A 20,516-nucleotide genomic window follows, 5' to 3' on the forward strand; every position below is an offset into this window, starting at 1 on the left:
GCTCAACTCTCTACCCGCCCTGGTCTGGGCAGATTTGTAGAGGGTGAAGCGGGTGGATGAGTTTGCCTAGACCTGGATGGGAAACAGCTTTCCTTTCCCTATGCTTTTCAAGATATCCCCCCGCCCCAAAAATCCCATCCAAAATCTGGATAAGTCAAAATCTTCACAAATTGGGAATGTGGAGGGCAGGTGGCTGGAAATTGGTTCGGGTCAATTGAAATGGTTTGTTTCAGTAATCTCAAAACCTTTTGTTTCAATGCTGACCATTTTTAATTCTTTTTTTTTAACTATCGTTAGCTTCGATTTAAAAACAAAGAGTAGTTTTAAACCAGAATTCTTTAGTTAGAAAATATCAAAATGAAAAGTTTTGACAATTTCAAAACTTGAAAAGAAATTTTTTTTTTTAGTTGAAAAATTCATTAAAACCAACTCTTTCCTGGGCAAAGTTCTGGTTTTGATAAATTGGCATTTTCTGATTTTTCACCGAAAAATTCCTCACCAGCTTGACTCTTGCCCTGGGTGTCAGGCTTACCGCGGTAGATCCAATCACCGGAGCTTCTGGGCTTGCTTGGCTATGGACATCTCTATCTCAACTGGTCTCTTTTGTGTTCAGATCTCAGATTTGCATGGAAGTGGAAATAACATTGCAAATGACCCAGGGTGCTGCTGAGTGCTACAGAAAGGGGTTCTGTGGCAATGGTTTGTCATTTTACACTTGCTACATTTCTTTTCAACTACAGTTTTTTAAAAAGTCTCATAAAAAATGGAAGTGCATGAATGGAAGTAAAAAAATAAGAACATTTGTATGATTTTTATAAATAAACAGCACAGCAAGAATTAAATACAACGCGGCCAAAGAACATTTAGCCAGACACCGGCTTTTACAGCTTGTTCTCCTCAAACAGGATCTGGGCGTAGACCGTCGTGGTGGGCACACCTTTGGCTGCCTGATGGGGCTTGATCAGCTCAAGTTCAGCGTACGTTAAGTTCTCCTCTGCAATTTTAGGCTACAAAACAGAACCACAAAATAGAACCATAGGGTTAGAAAGGATTGCAAGGATCATCATATCTAACCCCCTGCCAAGATGCAGGATTTGTTGTGTCTAAACCATCCAAGACCGACGGTTATCCAGCCTCCTTTTGACACAACCGCCCTAGGCATCTGTTCCACTGTCCTACTGGCCTTACGGTTAGGACGTTTTGCCTGAGATTTAATCTAAATTTAAAATAAATAGTTACAAGGTTCTTATGGCCCTCCCAGTGGGACGGCTGAGTACGAAGGACTGCTGTAGTGTCTTACCCAATGAGCCAGATTTTAAAGGTGTTCAGCTGCCTACCTCCTATGAATTTCACTGGGAACTAGATGGGTAAATACTTTAAAAAAATCTGGTTCAATAGGCCTTGTTTTCCTCTCAGCTCTACGCTGCAGCAAACCAGTTTACTCCTCACTAGAACTTGCTTGGGGTTGGCGGGAAGGAAGAGAGAAAATAATCATGAACATCTGTCAAGGTTCCTTCCCCACTCTGAACTCTAGGGTACAGATGTGGGGACCTGCATGAAAACCTCCTAAGCTTACTTTCACCAGCTTAGGTTAAAACTTCCCCAAGGTACAAATTAATTTTATCCTTTGCCCTTGGATCCACTGCCACCACCAAACTTTAACTGGGTTTACTGGGAAACGTAGTTTGGACACATCTTTCCCCCCAAAATCCTCCCAACCCTTGCACCCCACTTCCTGGGGAAGGTTTGGTAAAAATCCTCACCAATTTGCATAGGTGACCACAGACCCAAACCCTTGGATCTTAGAACAATGAAAAAACATTCAGTTTTCTTACAAGAAGACTTTTAATAGAAGTAAAGGAATCACCTCTGTAAAATCAGGATGGTAGATACCTTACAGGGTAATTAGATTCAAAACATAGAGAATTCCTCTCGGCAAAACCTTAAGTTACAAAAAAGACATACAGACAGGAATAGTCATTCTATTCAGCACAGTTCTTTTCTCAGCCATTTAAAGAAATCATAATCTAACACATACCTAGCTAGATTACTTACTAAAGTTCTAAGACTCCATTCCTGTTCTATGCCCGGCAAAAGCAGCATACCGACAGCCACAGACCCTTTGTTTCTCTCCCTCCTCCCAGCTTTTGAAAGTATCTTGTCTCCTCATTGGTCATTTTGGTCAGGTGCCAGCGAGGTTACCTTTAGCTTCTTAACCCTTTACAGGTGAGAGGATTTTTCCTCTGGCCAGGAGGGATTTTAAAGGGGTTTACCCTTCCCTTTATATTTATGACAATATTTTTGGGGGGAATTTGTACCTATTTTTTTTTCCAAAATTTTGCAATTTGAATTTTTGTTTTTGTATTTCTCAATTCAAAAGTTCAGTATTTGAAAAGTGGCCACCAGCCGTGTGGTTGGTCAGAAAAATGTTCCATTTCCCCCTTTATTTTCAAATTTCGAAGTATTAGAAATTTCTACCAGCTGTGCTCCTCACATGCACCAGTGTCCATCACACAACAATCAGACTCAGAGGCAGCCACTTTTACTCGCTGTTATTGGTATGCCGTGTTTTTACATTACCTAAAACTCTCCTCAGTGCCTTACAGAATAAGCCAAAGGCCAGTTTCTCCTCTTACCCTGACTGTACACCACTGTGGTGCTTGACTTCAATGGGGTCTCTCCTGTTTTAGATGAGGTCAGACTTAGGCCAAGGTCCCTGCCCCAAAGAGGCTAAAGCATTGTTAAAATTGGTGAATGTTTGACCCAAAACAAGATACAGACAACTGAGTTAACACGTGTCGTTTTATTTAACTAATTATAAATATGCCACAGAACAGCCATCAGGTGATATATCACTGTTCAATTCATCTGGATTCAGACTGGTTTCAGGACATGGGACCTATATCCTGGGTCTTCCAGTCTCTCACACTCTGAAGTGACTAGTGTTGATATATGCAGTGTTATAGCCGTGTCGGTCCCAGGATATTAGCGGGACAAGGTGGGTGAGGTGATACCTTTTTTGGACCAGCTTCTGTTGGTGTGAGAGACAAGCTTTTGCGCTTACACAGAGCTCTTTTTCAGACTCTGTGACTATTCCCTCTGAGTCAGTCCCTTAATCCTCTTCTGTTGCTATTATCTGGACTCTCTTCATTTTTGCCTTGAATATCACTCAGTATCTGTGTTTATTTTCAGTATACTTGCTTGCGTTTTTCCAGCACAAATCTCATTTCATTATATCCTCTCCATAGGTCTGTTCCTGCACCCCTGTCCTCGGGTTGAGTCTGCTGAGGAAGTGGTATCTCGTTGAAGTCAACTCACAGGAAGAGGGGCTAGGTGGGTGAGTAAGGGTGGTTTGCAGGATTAGGACCAATGGCCTCACTCCTGCAAACACTCATGTGTTTATCTTCGAGTACATGAGTAAATCCCATTCAACCTCAATTTCTGCGTGGCACAATGCTGCAAAACTGGGGTATCAAATATCTGTTCATTTTCATAGATGTTTAAGGCCAGGAGGGCCTATTGTGATCATCTAGTCTGGCCTCCTGCATGATCACCCAGTGATTCTTGTGTCAAGTTCGGACCTCGTGACTGAGCTAGAACATCATTTTTACAAAACGTGCATCCCATCTTGATTTGAAGACTCCAATGTTGGAGAATCCATCACATCCCTTGATGGATCCAACAGTTAGTTACCCTAACTCTTAAAAAGGTACTCCTTATTTCTAGCCTGAATTTGTCTAGCTTCAACTTCCAGCCATTGGATCTTGTTTTGCCTTTCTCTGCTAGACTGAAGTGCCCTTTGGAGGTTTCATAATCGTCTGTGCCCCTCACCCCCCCCTCCCAGCTGGCTTTTATTTAATACAAAACCTAAAATAGGGAGCTCTGCTAATTTAATGTCCCATTAATCAGAACAGTAAGAATACGCAAAGCATTTAGGCTACAATGTAAAACATACAGCACGAGATCCACCCTAAAAGCCTGAAGTGACTGGGAGTTTTGCCATTGTCTTCAATGAGAACTGGAGTGGGCCCTAAATGTAAAATTGCATGATGCAGGTGGAGACTCTTCCAAGACTGAATCTGGTGAGCTTTGGCAAACTGGTCATTGCCAGTTTAAAGCTCTGCATTGCTCAAGACTCTGCCAGTTCATCCTTTGCAATGGAAATGTTTACATAGCTTTGTAGAAATCAATAGCTAGGGGCAAACTCAACCCATGTTTGCGTTCCTCTCTGCTGTTTAATTACATTTCACGTTTGTTTCCATTTAGAAAATGCCGTGTGTCCTAAAATAGCCACCTGACGCCCAGCTCATGTAAATTTTAGAACTAAGATTCATGAAATCATATTGTCCAGGTGTTTTATTATATTATCTCAAAATTGCATTGTTTTCTAGTGTAGATTATCTCTTTATTCCTACTTTATTCTATTATGTTTGGATATGAAAAATAACACTAGATTCCCCAAAACAGGTCATCGGGCAACGTTGGCTGATGTGTTGCTTTCATACATTTTTATGATGTTCCTATAGTAAACATAATTTAATAAAGCCAAAACATACTAAATAAATAATTGCATCTAGAAAAGCAATAAAACCAAATAAAATTAGTACTTTCATAAGTGGAAAAGGTACTGCAATTACTGCTACAAGCAACAGCACACCATAAAATGTGTAGAATAATTTCCCATATGCATATTTCTAGTATGTAATAATTTGATTGAAAATATGAGGAAACACACAGGAGGTTCAAAATTGAGAAGTGTCTACAGCTTTCAGCAGAGGATGTGTAATAACAGTACATGGGAGCCAACACTATTTTAAAGGTCCTATAATATCTAGGGTTTTGTGTGTGTGTATGTGTGTTGGGGGGTTCCAGGCACTTTTCTGTATTTCACTCATTGGCCATGTGTTTAATACTATTTTGCTGATTTGCTTATCTGAAAATACATTTTCAGACAGGCAGGCAAAGAAAACGAATTCTGCAACTCCTCCTCTCGTTTACGTTTGATAGCATTTTGGCAAGGTAAGAGCTGGGAAAATGCCACCCCTCTGTTACCGGAACGGTACCACCCCCTTAATAACAAAAAAACTCACCAGCAGGGCTGGAAGATGAGAGAAATGAATGACTGGCCATTCACCCTCTATGTTTCAAAGAAGTGTGTGGGTTAGTTAGCAATGCAACCACAACTATGACTGACCACATTGCTACGCACTTTGGAAAATTAGACGGTTGGTCTAAAATGGTGTCAAAAATGAATTCTTCGGAATCTAAATCACTTCCAAAGCAAGGTTTCTAGATTCAGAGCCTTCATCTTGGTAAATATCATTTTTTCAGGCTTCGTGATCAATACAGTGTAACATACATCACAGAATCATAAAACTAAGAAGAACCATCATGATTCTCCTTCCAAGTCTTCTTCAGGTTAGTTTTTAAGTTACTCCAGTAATGAGGCTTCTCCAGGGAGACTATTCCATAGAGCTCACCGCTAGCTATATCTTTCCTGATAGTCAGCCTGCATAACTCACTCTCTGAGATGTTAGAGTTGAGCTGGAAAAGACTTTTTTTAAAGTGGGTTTGTACCATTTATCGCTTTTTTATGGCTTACAAAAAAGGCCTGAAAGATGTGAGGTTTAAAAAAATAATTATTGTTTAATGTTGACCTTAGAATTATCAGGAATGTCCAGTCTGGCTTAGCTAGAGAACTTCTGGGAGGTCTCAGGGATGTTGATTGTGAGCTCTAGCTGAAGGAGTGAAGGGTTTAGAACCCTTAAGCAAGGATATCTTTATCCAAAGTGGTAATTTTGAGCAGTCTGACAAAATAGCCCATGTTCCCCCACTTCTTAATAGCTGAACTTTCACTCTCTCGGCTCTTGTGATCTCACCATTTTGCTAGCTCTCTGCTTCCAACCCCTGCTGAATGTGAATTTCTAATTTAAAAAACAAGCAGATTTTTTTTAAACCAGCCATTTGGGCTTCCTCTATCCATCGTAAAGAGGCAAAAGAGGCCCAAACCTGATCGATTCCACTTGGGGGTCATTTTTAAATCTCAATGGACAGAAAAACTTCGGCAACTACTGCATCAGCTACAGATGTTAGCAATGAAGTTCAGTGTCTCCACATTCTTGCACCACTATCAGACTGCCATGGTGAATGACTCTAACAAGGGCGAGATGGAGAGAAAGTGTTATATTTACTTGCCCCGGTGAATTACCACCTGTTTATTTTCTGGCCTGCACAAATACATGAGTCCCAAACTGGTACCTCAGAGAGCTGCGTAAATATAAAATTTATACTAGCTCTTGTGTACTACAGAAACCCTTCAGAGTGAAACCCTCCTCTGCCTGGCTGCACTGAACTGGGGGTGTGTACAGACTAGGAGAGCGGGAATGAAGCAGTACCAGTTGTACATTAACTCCCAAAGCTGTCTTGCCAACAGCTGACTCGGTAGCTCAGGGTGGGTGACTGCACTGTGCTGTCAGGTGTCGATTGCTACTTCAGAGAAAAGATGATTAGCTTAAAAATGCCACATGTAGACATGAGTTGTGACATTGCTTCTTTGATCCAAATGATCTCTGACATGAACCTTTCCAAGTCTCCCCCCCACCCCAATCCAATCTGGTCTCTCAAGAGTTGAGTTTTTCAACCATGCCCAGATGCTATAAATTACTTTTTCCTTGGTATTTTCCCAAATGGACACTCTTTCACTCATTTTCTTTTGCACATGCCAGACACAAAGCTTGGGTCCTTTCCACTTGATATTTGAGTAACATCCTGTTTTGCACTCCTGCTCTGTGACCGCTCCACATGAAGAGGGCTGATGTTATCCAGATGGTGCAGCTCAGACGCATAAATATACAGTGTCACATCCAAATATTTACAGCAGCAAAAAGCATTGACAGGCCTCTCCAGGCCAGATGAAACTGTCCCAGCCCAAGGACAGATCATTGGTCCTCTCTGCAGAAAGGCAGCATAAATCACAGAGTGCAAGGGAATGAAACTGAAGAGACACCCTCAGTCCAGATAGTCTTTTGTGCAAGCCCCAGGCTGTTGGAGCCAGGACTATGTGGGACAGCTGCCATGTGGGCCAGCCCTGGGAATTGAACTGGGGACCTCCAAAGGGAAAAACATGAGTCTCTATAGCTTGCGCTAAAGAGCTAGTATGTGTAGTGGGGGGCTGTAACAGACTCTCATCTTCTCTCAGGAGGGTGCGGTGGGAGGACGTGTAGCATCCACTGGCCAGTGGCTTATACATGTGCCCTACAGAATGCCCCGTAGGAATTCCCATGGTTAATGTTGCCAGATGCAGCACAAACTCCTGCTCAGTAGCTTCTGCCTCCTCTTATGGGGCACAGGGGGATTGGAGGGAGCAGCACACAGCTCTTTGGGGCAGAGCCACTGGCATCATTATACTCCGTGTGGCTGTTCTGCTACTGGGTGTTGGGCTCTTGGAATGAGCTCTTGGGAGCCACAAGCTTTCCTCGGGATTCTCTACAGATCCTTAGGATGGTGGGGCTGACGGACCGCATGCCCCACCCCTGAAGAGGCTGCTTTAAAGCCTCCTTTTCTCCAGCTGCACCTTTTTTCCCTGGTTGGGGGGATGGGGTGGTGGATTCAGCTCACTGCATTCTTATGAGTCCTCAGGCCTTCAGCAGCCATGAGCCACATGGGACTTTGCAGGAAGGAATCTTCCTGGCTGCTCCAATCTCCTGATCTCCTGAGCCTCTGCAGGCCCTGGGACGGTGGAGCTCTTTCTGGGGATTTCCCCCTGTTTAGCAGATGGGGTGAGCACACAGGGGGCAGAGGAGGTTTTATTCATAGATCCCAAGGGCTGAAGGGACCATTGTGATCATCTACTCTGACCTCGTGTATAGCTCAGGCCATAGAACTACAAAATAATTCCTAGACCGGAGCTTTTAGAAACACATCCAGTCTTGATTTTAAAATTGCCAGTGATGGAGAATCTACCACAACTCTTGGTAAGTTGTGCCCATGCTTAATTATCCTCACTGTCAAAAACGTACGCCTTATTTCCAGTCAGAATTTGCCTAGCTTCAACTTCCAGCCATTGGATCATGTTAGAACTTTCTCTGCTAGATAGAAGAGCCCATTATTAAATATTTGTTCCCCATGAAGAGACTTATAGACTGTGATCAAGTCACCTCTCAACCTTCTCTTTGTTAAGCTAAATAGACTCAAGGAGCTCAATCTATCACTATAAGGCAGGTATTCTAATCCTTTCGTCATTCTTGTGGCTCTTCTCTGAACCCTCTCTGATTTATCAACATCATTCTTGGATTGGGGGCATCAGAACTGGACACAGGATCCCAGCAGTGGTCACACTAGTGACAAATACAGAGGTAAAATAACCTCTTTACTCTGACTCAAGATTCCCCTGTTTATGCATCCCGGGATCACATTAGCCCTTTTGGCCACAGCATCACACAGGGAGCACATGTTCAGCTGATTATCCATCATGACCCCCAAATCTTTTGTTTTTTGTGAATGCTAGTGCAAATCCCATTGACTGTGAGAAGCCCCAGGGGATTCTTGCTACCCAGGTGGCACACGGGAACTTGGGCTCAATATTCAAACCTGAGTGACTAAAGCGAGGTGCTGAAATCCATATTTGGGCACTGTAGTGAGACAGAGTGGCCTCCCTCCGAGTAGGAAAGTGAGGGACTACTGCACTCCCCATGGTGGGTGGAGCTACATCCGCCGCACCCCCTCCCCCCACCCCACTGGAAGTCCTGAGTCTGGACAGGAAGTATAAAAGGACTGCCCGGAGCTCATCTGGGGCTGGAGCACCGGAGGGAGCAGAGGGCTCTTCCAGGGAGCTGGGCTCTCAACAGGATCTCAAAAGAGGCTTTGAGTGGAGCTGCGTCCTGCAGCCAGAGGAGACAAATAAATGCCCCGAGGAGCTGCCAGGACCACCATCAGACGAATGCCCTGAAGAGCTGTGGGGACTGCCGGCAGCCGAGTACCCCGAGGAGACAGAGGACCTTTGGACTGCAGAGCCCTACGCTCAGACTGTGGAAGGAAGTAGCCTAGGGGAACCAGACTCTGGTCCAGTTCTGCTTCCGGAGTGTGAGTCAGCGTGTTGCAGTGGGATTCCCTGCTGACCCAGTGGCGGAACACTCTGCCACAGTTAGGGCCCTGGGCTGAGACGCGGTGGAGTTGGGTGGGCCCGCATCCCCCTATTCCCTGCCATTTCACCTCTGGAGTGACAGCCTCCCCACCTGAGGCCCAAGAGGCCTGCGTTTGTCTGCCGTGCACCCGAGCCAGGACGCCAGATCCCAGACTGCTTTGTCTGCTGTGTCTGGTCTGCCCCTGCCTAAGGGCCTGGAGCTCACAGACTGTGCTCCGCCCTGCCCAGGGAGACAGTACTCCCTTATAGACTGTTAATTACTGTTGGCCCCAGCCAGAAGGTGCCGGGCTATAGACTGTGCTCTGCCCCACCACGGGCCCGGAGTTTCTCCTACAAACTGTGACTTGCAGTCTGCCTGTAGTGAGGCAGAGTGACCTCCCTCCCCATTTTGTATGTTCCACACAAAGGAGCATGGGCAGGTGCAGAAGGTTTCCGAGACTCCTGCAGTCCTGTCCTTCCGGAGATCCCAAGAGCTAGGGAGGATGGACCCTTTCACCCTCAACAGCGTTTGAGCAATGAAACAGTTTACAATTCAGAAGCAGAGATAATGCTACAGCCTTGGATCGAAAAGCCTGAGCTAAAAGATCCCATTTTGTTAACCAAGGCTTTAGCAGTCTCATCAACAACTATCTGTGATCCAACCACTGAAGGGGGTCAGTGTGCAACACTGAGAGCAAGTGGCCTACAAGAACACTTCACTTTCATTGAAATTTTCCAAACTGCTTGGTGCTGGTTTAACTGGCAAAACTCCTGTTGGCTTCAATAAGAGCAGAGTTTGGCCAACCCAAGGTGCTTTTGACAATCCCACACTTTATACCCAGCGGAAAATCCAGCCAGAAAGTCAGATTTTCCCTTGGAAGAGAGGAGTTTTAAAAATCGCTTATGCAGACACTTGTGACAAGTTAGCACTTCTGCAAAGATGCAGCTGGATCTGCAAGTTGAATTAGTCCTTGGAAATGAAAGCAAAATGCAATTGCTGGCCAATGTGAGCTCTGAAATGTCAAGGGTTCAATTGAGTTTCCACATGAAGGGATCAATAAATATGACATTGGAATGTCAGATGCTGTCCTTAGAGTTAGAAATATGAATCGAGCTTTCCACGGTGGGGACATCTGCTTGCCCAGGACAGAAGGGTCGTTTCTCTCACATAGCGTTCCCCCTCTCCAAGATAATGTATGTGCCCATTCTTTATTCACCAGGAAAGTAACTGCTAGAGGAAAATCCTACACTGTCATTGCACAGATGGACTTTGGCACTAAGCAGGAGGCTCGTCCATCCTTAGTTCAAACAGGTTTTAGCCCCTCTCAGTGTAATAGCTCATCCCTAGTATAATGCCACCAAAGTCATCAAAGTTACACTAGGGATGGATTTGGTCCACTGAGTCCCATTTTGATCACCTCCTCTTAAGAAGATATCATGGGGATTAAAAAGATCCCAAGAAGGGGAATAAAAATGGTTAGAGTTCTACTGGGACTTTCATTAGAGAGAGACACATCAAAAATGTCATTACACAAACCTCATCTGCTAAGGGGTTTTGTATATTTTCAGTGCTTAGCCCAGTTCCATCCAAAGGTCTGACAAGGTTTCACAAACTGTTTCTGTTCATATGTGAAGCTAGGAGGATTTTTGGTCTTGGCGTGAAAGCCGCTGTGACTCAACAGGTTTGAATGCATTGTGCTTTGAATTTGAACCTGAATGTGAATGCAAACTTCAGGGAGTGCAAAAGAAATGTCCTCATGAACCCCTCAAATTCCCAACTGCTAATTTCACCACAACTCCTACAACGTGTCTCTGAGAAGAGATTGCAAAAAAAAAGATTTATCTAGTGTGGAAAGGAGATGAGTAATGGGACTGGATGAAAGGCTTCAAGATGACAGAGGGACTGTGAAAATGGATCAGTCCATTTTCTATGTATATTTGCTCAATTTCATATCACTCCTACAGAGATCATTAATATCTTGAGAGTTCACAGCTGAGTCTGACACATCCTGGGAAAAATAACCTTTCCAAAAACACATGGCACAGTCTTTGACTCCTACTCAACAAGGGGGAGCTCATGTCTGATCATTCATGTGGTCAGACTCACCAGATCACTATGTCTATATATATATATAATGTACAACATACTTTTCACTCAGGGAATGAACCAAACTCATCCCTGGTATAACCCCAACTGGAAAAATAATCATGCAAACGTACCAGTTTAGGCATATAATTGACTGCCTCACTGTTACCAGGTTAATAATTGTAATGGGAAAAACAACCTGAATGGCATTTTATTCAATCATTAAAAAAATCACTCACCCAAGGCACATAGATGAGTACAATGTTGTAGGTAAAGGATGAATTTGTTCCCATGCCTGCAAGAGGCTACAGCTATAAAATGACTAGTTTAAAAATGTCACCCCAAAGTCACAATCAGATATTGGAAAGTGTTTCACCAAGCAAGGGTTTGTAAAGCAGCTAAAATCATGTCTTTGTATTTCACAAGCTTATATTTCTGAGACAGTAATTGGATTGTTTCTAATTCACGGATACTTAAACCCCTTAATTATGCTATGGTGCTAGCTCCTAGGACATACTATTCATGTTCTCCCTGCAGTGAGTGTGGAGTTACTATGGTTGACTGTAGTGCCAGGAACATTTTCCTGGAAGCTAACCGTCAAAGGGATGTTTGTTTAGGAAAACATAAGCTGTAATGCTTTTAACCTGCTCTGTGTAGGCATGCGCTCTCAGTGTCTTCTTAAGAAGATGACAGTGATGTGAAATATTTAACTACATTCACTATACTTAAAAGTAAATGCTTATTATGGGGAGCCACACTGAAGGAAAAGTTTGATTTATAGGGAAATATATGCACTAAGAAATATGACCAAATCATATCTTCCTTGGACATCTTCACTGGTTTCCTGTCCTCCTAGACTTAAAAAAACACCTCCGAGGTTTTGGAGTTGTCCTTTTGGAAGAAATGTTTGCAGGGGCTAGTCATGTTGATGAATTAAGCATTAGACTCTAATTTCTTCAGGGCAGGGCCTGTCCTTAGTGTTGTGTACTGTACAGCTACTGAGTGGATTGTCAGCGCTTAGCACAGAATAATAATTAAGGCTGAGCTTTTCAAAGCTGCAACAAAATTTGGGCACCCAGTTAAAATTAATAGGAATTGGGAATCCAAAACTCCCCGGTGGCTCTGAAAAAAATCCAGTTTAAAAGTAGGAGCTTTATAAGCATATATTAGAAAAGGGAGCCTGCATCAGCTTTTGGAAGTGTTCTGCCCTTGCTTACCTATAGCCAAAGTGACTTCTTTAGCCCTGTCTCAGTCTTCTATAGCCCTGGACCTCTCCCCTCTCTCAGATGGCTGTGACATCATCAGAAAAGTCCAGGAAAAGGTATGGAAACCAAATCCTGAAGAAGTAAGACCCTTAATAATGAAACGGCTAGTGTGCTTTACCTTTCCAAAGCACTCGACTACTGTAGCTGAGGGAGTCATTTGTAAGAAATAATTTATCTGACCAATTTGGAGGCATGGAGAAGTTACGTAATTGGGCCACGGCCACACAAGTCAGTGGCTGAGCAAGGAATATTCCCAATCCTGTGTTTTAACCCCCAAACATTCCTCTCTTTAAAAACCTATGTCTAGGTGTTCATGTCAGTGCTTGATTAAGGATTGCAGGCTATGGGTCTGATCCAAAGTCCATTAAGCCCATGGGGAGTCTTTGACTTTCATGGCTCAGGCCCTAAATTTGCTAAAGCTCAGCAATGTGAAAGATATCAAAGATGTTTTATTGAGACTCTGTTCTGAAGCTGGAACTCTGTGCTCCTCCAAGGGCTTGGGCAACCAAAGCCTATCTCTGCGTGACAGCCGAAGGCCAGGCAAAACAACACAGATGAGGAAGCGTAAAATCATAAGACCAAACACTTCTGGATACGTGCAGACAGGACTCCCACTGGCTACAACAGAAGATCCCCAGGGGCATGGAGGGCAGAATTTGTCCCATGGCTTTCGGCCTTTCTTACTCTCTGAGCTTCTAGCATCCCATAAATATACATCCCTCCTTGCATTTCAGCATCTCTGCTTCCTTTGATCTGCGCACATCTCCTGCTGTCACTAAAGGGAAAGGACCGCAAGGGGAAGGCATAAGCATCAAGGGGACCATATAGTTTTTATTCCAGATAAAAGAAGAGCAATATGACTTGAGAAAAGTTTTTTAAAAGGCTTTTTGCAGGGCTGTGGATTTGAATGCATTATTATGTTTTTGGGGTTTTTTAATTTTCAATTGAGATTATGTCCATATTTTACGCAGGTTACCATATTAGTTTCTTTAATTCTTTTGTAAAATTCAACTGCAACCAATTCTAGCATATTAACAACAAAAGAAATTCTCTAGCTTATTATAAACATCCTTCCAGAAACCTAAAGCACATGTCCTCTGGAAACAATTTTGCTGGTATTTAGGTTATTATAAAACCTCTCCCACAACACTGGAATTATTTGGTAATGTGGCTCTGAGGCCTACCTTGATGGCTTAGGATTTCCCGAGCACTCTGTTTCCATCATAGTTGTGGTACCTTATCTCAGGTTGGGGGATGGGGAGAGGCTGCAAGAGAAGCTCACAATGCAACAGCTCTGTCTAAGCAAGTCTATCTTTCCACTATCATCAAGTGACCACACAGCACCTGTGAACGCAGATCTAGTGCAGAAGGCATTACTATGATGTCCTTTAGCCTAGCATAGGTAGCTGTGCCCTTGGGAGAATGCCAATAGGAAATATGCAGTAAGTGGTGCAAACAGCCCTCCATCCATGGCACACCTCCTTCTCAGGTGTGCCCTCAGATAAAGAGTGAACTGATGCGTGATTGAGGGTCACACAGTGCTGGGCTTCTTGAGAAGTTCTTCTGTCCAAATCCCTTGGGGGAGACAGCCTGCTCTGATGGTCAGTGAGAAAACAGGCGTCAGGACCTCTGGGACTTACTTCCAGCTCAGATGGAAAACTGCCTGTGGGACCTCTGGCAAGTCAGTTAAGATTTCTGTGGTCCAGCTTATCCATCAGGGATCATAAGGACCATCTCCCCGAGGTGCCATGAGTGGTCACATGTCTAGAGCACTTTAATGATGGAACATGCCACATTATGCCCTGTTGTGTGGAAGGGGAGAGGAGTGCGTGTGTGTGTGTGGGGTGATTCCCACAGGGAGCATTAGGTTAGTGCTGAGTTTCATTAAACTCTGCAAGGAGAAAAATGAATATTTCCCTTCTCACTTTCCCCTGTGCCTATGTAACTCCACTGATTTCAGGGGAGTCACTCTTGATTTCCACTGCTGTAACTGAGCTCAGAATTAGACCCGAATTTTCCTCTCACTTACCCTCATAGCAATAACTACACTGATTCACACCAGATTAATCAAAAGCAGAATTTGATCCTTAACATTCAGACCTCTTTGAGTGATTTTTTTTTAACCAAAATCCTTGTGGTGGGCTTTTCTTGGGCATATGTTTTATTCCATTTTTAACAGCCCAGATCAAATTGCTATGGCCTACTTAGCGCTGTTCACTAATTTGGAATCTTAATTTTTGAGCACGCACCTTCAGTAACTCAGCTGGGGCACCTGAAATTTCAGGCACTTTTGAAAATTTGCATCTTAAATGTTTTGATGGAAATCTGAACATAACGGCTACAAATTTCTTGGTAATTTTTATGAACTGGCATAAGGAAATTGCTACAAAAGTGTAACAAATTCCTTGCACATTCATGTCTGTTAATTCATTTAGGCTGCATTATTAATCTGATTATGGAGAGATGTAATAACTGTTATTGATTATGGGACCTAGGCTTTCATTCCCATGCTGTTTATAGCTTTAACTAGAGCCAACCAGAGGATGACAATTTCTTGTGACAGCAACACTTGCTTTTAAATTTGGTTTGGTTCTGCACTGGTATGAAACCAGAATGTTTTTGCGAAAACAAACTTGCATCAAAATGTCTATTTTTGGATCATAACTGGAGCTTTGCAGGTCTGGAAGGCCCGTGTATGTGGAACACCCAGTTTGATTCCCAGCTGAGTTTTTCATCCCAGAACACTACGGATCAGGAAAAACAGGAAATTCTTTCCTCCAACTAAAAAATTTGTCCAACCAGTTCCGACCCGATGTACTGTTACCCCCAGCGGGTCTGTAATGTCTTCTTTTTACACTCCACATCATGAAAGGGACAACATTTTCTCATTGATAAGAGACATGGCTTATCAGAGGCGCAAACTTCGTGGTTTCCCCAGGGGTACTTGACTCCCGCTCCACCCCAGGCCCCTCCCCCACTCCACCCCTTTCCCCAGGGTTCCGCCCCTCCAAACCCACCCCGCCTCTTCCCTTCCCATTCCACCCCCTCCCCCGAGCACACCCCACCCTCGCTTTGCCTCTTGCTGCCCCCGTTCCTCCCCCTCCCGCCCCATGCCTCCTGCACACCGCTGAACAGCTGATCACTGGCAGGCGGGAGGTGCTGAGGGAGGAAAGGAGCTGATTGGTGGGTGCTGAGCACTCACTATTTTTTTCCTGTGGGTGCTCCAGCCCCAGAGCACCCACAGAGTTGGTGCCTATATGGCATATTAAGTCAGATTGTTTCACCAATCAGCTTTGCTGTTTGAGGAGGGTTACTATACCCAGGAATGGCTATTAGAGTGTGTCTATATAGAGGCTGTGACAAGTATAATCCATTTTGTGCAGGTTTCGACTCTGCTGGGATATTAGGCCAGACCCTCATCTGGTACAGATTGGGTCGCTACACTGAAATCCACAAAATGATGCCAATTTATGCCATCCAGGATGTGGTCACACACCTTTACTGCAGGCATTGGGTTCAAACTTTGTCCGGGAACTTATATACGAAGGCTAATGGCACCTTGCAAATACCTGTCTGGGAAATTTCCCACTGTTGCTAACACTGCAGTAGTTCTAGTATGCCTATACTTTCACATTGTTTTTGTTGGGTGAATTCTGTTCTTTAAAAACAAGCCTGGATCAGCAGATGAACTGTACTCCTCATGCTCCAGTGGGTCCCCAGGTGTAATCTGATGTGAAAGAAAAGACAGCCAGGGAGGGAGACAGCTTCCAGATTAAAGCCTGACAGCAAGGCACTAACCCAGAGTCTGCTGACTGCACAGAATGGGAGTCTTCACTTACTTTGGAAAAATGAAGCAGATCACTTTCTTTGAAAAGCCTTTTTTTCCTGTCCACCTCCAAAACAGACAGAGAGACTGAGCCTCAGCAGGGGCCATATGTGATGTAGCCGGCTGGAGAGTGAAAAAATATTTGGGGCCAGATTCACCAGCAGCATTCCAGAGAGACGAAAGCAACTGGAATCAAATGTGCTTAAGTACAGTGCTGAACGGAGGGCTACGTCTGGCTGCTCATGTCATCTTTAAATAGGAGGTCTGAAGAAGGAAACATCTTAGCTACAGCAGCGGCCCCCAGGCACAATAAATAAGAATAATAGTAATTAACATTTGTGTATTTATATCACATAGTCTATAGGGTAGCAGCAGTCTCATGATTTTGAGTGTTTTACTCTGTGACCTCAATGTTCTTTGCACAAAGCGTTTGGATCATATAATAACCTCCATTTATGTAATTCCTTTCATGCACTTTGCAAACTTCACACCCTGCACTAGTGAAACCTGCCCACTCTGGGGAGAAATGCAACAGCCTTTCCAGGAACTCTCACCTGGCAGGATGTTAATGAACCCAATTGGAATTAGGCCAGGACTCCACAGTTAGCACCCATTCATGCATGAAGGGGCATGGAACACTGAACGACCACTGACAACCAGGTACCCAGTTTTTCTCTCATCTGAAAGCAAAGCCATTAAACAGAAGCTTTGGGGACACAGTGCCCCAATGCCCTGCTGGGGTATTGATTCATTAGCAACAGTGAAAAATGTCAGAGTCTGCTTGGCTTGCTGGAGGTTCAGTCCATCAATGGCTATTAGTCAAGATGGTGAGGGATGCAACCCCCATGCTCTGGGTGTCCCTAAGCCTCTGTTTGCCAGAAGCTGGGAGTGGACAACAGGGGATGGATCACTTGACGATTACCTGTTCTGTTCACTCCCTCTGAAGCATCTGGCACTGGCCACTGTCAGAAGACAGGATCATAGGCTAGATGGACCACTGGCTGTTCTTATGTTCTTGATCATTTGAGCCTGCAGACTAACCCTGAGACCAGGACCACATTGTACTAGGCGCTGTAGAAACACGGGACAAAGACAGTCTCTGCCCCCAAGAGCTGACAATCCAAGTATAGGACAAGAGACAACTGATGGCTACAGACAGACTGACAGGAGTACATGGAAACAATGAGACAACATTAGTCAGGATGCCAGACAGTGGCATCAGTGCAGCAGTATCTGGAGGTTAGTTTGTTTTAAAGACCCATTCACCAACTGTCTTGGAAGTTTTCTTTTCTCTTAAGCTTTACAGATGGGTAAGTTCACTTACCTTTGTTACTCCTGATTTCCCCAGTTTGGAGCAGAATCAGGCCCTATATTTAGTATTGGAAAACACTCAAACCAACGTTGCCATCTATCAAGTTTTGTGTTATCTGGTATTTTTCTCAAAGCTCCAACTCTTGGAGGCATGTGAGACTCAATCTCAGCTAAAAGAAAAGGAGTACTTGTGGCACCTTAGTGACTAACCAATTTATTTGAGCATAAGCTTTCGTGAGCTGCAGCTCACTTCATCAGAGTGAGCTGCAGCTCATGAAAGCTTATGCTCAAATAAATTGGTTAGTCTCTAAGGTGCCACAAGTACTCCTTTTCTTTTTGCGAATACAGACTAACATGACTGCTACTCTGAAACCTGTCAATCTCAGCTTTCATTTAAAAAAAATTACATTTCTAGCCCTTATGATTGCAGAGAAAAGCTTGACAAGACCCAAGTGTAAGCTAAAGGCTCAGGCACCAGAAGACAAAGGTGAAATATCCAAAGTGTATGACGTTAAAATGATCTCTTGATCCAATCTCACAACTTTCTGAACACTGGGTGTTAGCAATACTGCCAAAATTATATTGAGAGAAACAAATACAGGGGAAAATAAAGTTATATAAAATAACTACTCACCAGGATAATTTTTCTTTGAGGTTTCAACAGCTTAGGTTTCTGAAAAGTATTGGCTATTGGAGCTATAAAAATAAATATCAAGAGATTACTTCACATAATGCAATTTGGGATTACTTTTAGCATGTGCACCAGCAGTTATACACCTGGATTAATAGCAGGTTAGCAACAGCAGCAAAAAACCTACATGCAAGTCTTGAAGTGTGAAGCACATTTGTTATTAAAACCTGTAACATAGAAAGAGCACAATTTTCAAAGCATGGTTCTCGTTTGTGTGTAGAGAGACGTGCCTGGGCGTCTCTGAGTGCTATGACTCTCACGCACTCATGAGACCCAGGCACACTGCACCCCTTGCATGACACGGGCAATGGTGCTCAGAAAGTCACATACAGTGGCCTGCATGTATGGAGTTGGAAACCCACTTTGAAAATTAGACCCTGAGGACTGGACTTTCAAACACTCAGTCTCTACAACCCAGGCAGGATTTTCGCAGGAGTTCAGCATGCTGGGTGCATTTTCTTTTGAAAATGAATGGGAGCTGAGGGGAGCTGGGCCCATTTGAAAACCTGCCCCCTGCCGGGGTGCTGAGCACTTGACAGTCTGGCCCTAGATGTATAAACAGGTCTAAACAGCATGACATGCCCTAGCAGATCTCAGGTAACAAAACCCCTCTCTCCACTGCCTTGCCAGTGAGGATTACAAGGCCCAGAGTCTCTAAGGCATTTAAGCGCCTATCAATGGAAGTTAGGCATCTAAATACATTTCAGGATGTGGGCCCAAAGCCTTTCACAAACATTGGTTACACATCATAGCACTCGTGGGAAACACTCTAGGTATGTAGGGCCCCCATTTGTCACGTGGGAGATCACAGGCATGGAGACATGAATGAATTTGGCCTAGCTCATGCAGTGAGTGGTAGAGTCCAAGATAGAACCCAGGAGTCCTGGCTCCCAACTCCTTGCCCTCCCTGCTCAATCACACCCCTTGGCAGAAATACAGCTCTGTGGGCTGTGTTAGTTGCCTCATACCTTTCGCTGGGATAGCTGGGGGTTGCTCAGCCTTCTCTTTCTTTTTCTTTACTTTTTTGGGCTGTAGCGGGGACAGACTTGTCACACTGGTGACCGTCTCCCCTGAGCTGGAAAGCAAAGAGAAGAGAAGGGATGGTTATGGCAAGAATGAAATCTGTGCACTGACGTGTTCCAACTGATTGTTTTCACACAAACAAAAAATGTTTTCATGGTCCGTGGCAAATGACTTGGATTCTGACTACAAAACATTTTGAAAATCTCTAATAATGCTTTGTAACTTCTGTCCCACTCCACCAGGCCCCACTCCTTGTCTAGTACACAGGCTATACGGTTGATAGACTTGTAGCTTCATCTGCTCTGGCTACCACAGGAAGTGCACGGTGTCCACATGGCCAGATTTCGACACAGGTTCATTTCAGTGGCAATTGTACCTTTAGCTATGATACTTACATGACCCAAGAACTACAGTATCTGCACATGTTACAATTTGTAAACTCCCACCCCTTGGAGGTAGGAAAGTGCTGTTTTTCTCATGGGGACCACAGGCACACAGAGACTAAGGCCCAGTGATTTAAATGAGAGTTAGGCAGTTGGAAGATCTGGGAATTGAAGGATCTGGGCCGATGTGACTTGCCCGAGCCAGATAGAAAGTTTGTGGCAACATGAGGTCTTGACATCAGGTCTCTGATTAACACTCTAACTGGTGGACCATCTACCCTGTGAATTTTTGGAACTGAGAGAAGAATTTGGTTCAGTATCTGGAGGGACATGAGCCTGCAGTCACAGAAGGTGTCAGAATGACTGCAGCCCCTACAGGTAAGGTCAAGAATTTCTGTGCTTACTCTTAAGCCATTAACTAGCGTCATTATGGGCCTAGCATGGGGCTGAGAGCCTCCCAATGTCTCTTCTTCAACAGGACTTGTGGATGCTCAGCGTGATTCATGAGCTGGCCCCAGTTTTCAGTGGATCAAAAAGTGCCTTAAAAAAGAGCAAACATGCTTAACATCGGACCCTAGTCTGTAACGGAAGCACCTAGAGTTCTGTAGGATGTCTGTGCTCCTGAGCACTAGTTGGTTTGGGGGATTATGATAGCTATGGCATGTCATAAACACACCTGTAGAAAGAGGACCTCTGCCGTTGGGCCACTACGGTTCAGCAGCCTATAAGTCCCACAGAGTTCTCTTAGCTTTGCCAGCGTGATTATCAGTTCTGAAGGCCAGGATTAAAGCAGTCCTTCCTGGTTTGAAT

At 44.1% G+C, this 20,516-nt stretch overlaps 1 protein-coding gene across 1 annotated transcript in view; it reads right to left on the reverse strand.

Moving 5' to 3' along the window:
- Window positions 1–796: 796 nt before the first annotated feature.
- Window positions 797–20,516, reverse strand: part of VSTM4 (V-set and transmembrane domain containing 4) — a 53,804-nt gene continuing 34,084 nt past the window's right edge. Inside the window, exons 6-8 of the mRNA XM_073354897.1 lie at window positions 19,269–19,375; window positions 18,244–18,305; window positions 797–1,007 (exon numbers count right to left, since the gene is read on the reverse strand). Of these exons, the coding sequence (XP_073210998.1) occupies window positions 882–1,007; window positions 18,244–18,305; window positions 19,269–19,375 (295 nt within the window). The 3' untranslated portion in view covers window positions 797–881. The remainder of the gene's footprint in view (window positions 1,008–18,243; window positions 18,306–19,268; window positions 19,376–20,516) is intronic.

Source organism: Lepidochelys kempii, chromosome 7, assembly GCF_965140285.1.
Source record: "Lepidochelys kempii isolate rLepKem1 chromosome 7, rLepKem1.hap1, whole genome shotgun sequence".
NCBI classification, from domain to species: domain Eukaryota; kingdom Metazoa; phylum Chordata; order Testudines; family Cheloniidae; genus Lepidochelys; species Lepidochelys kempii.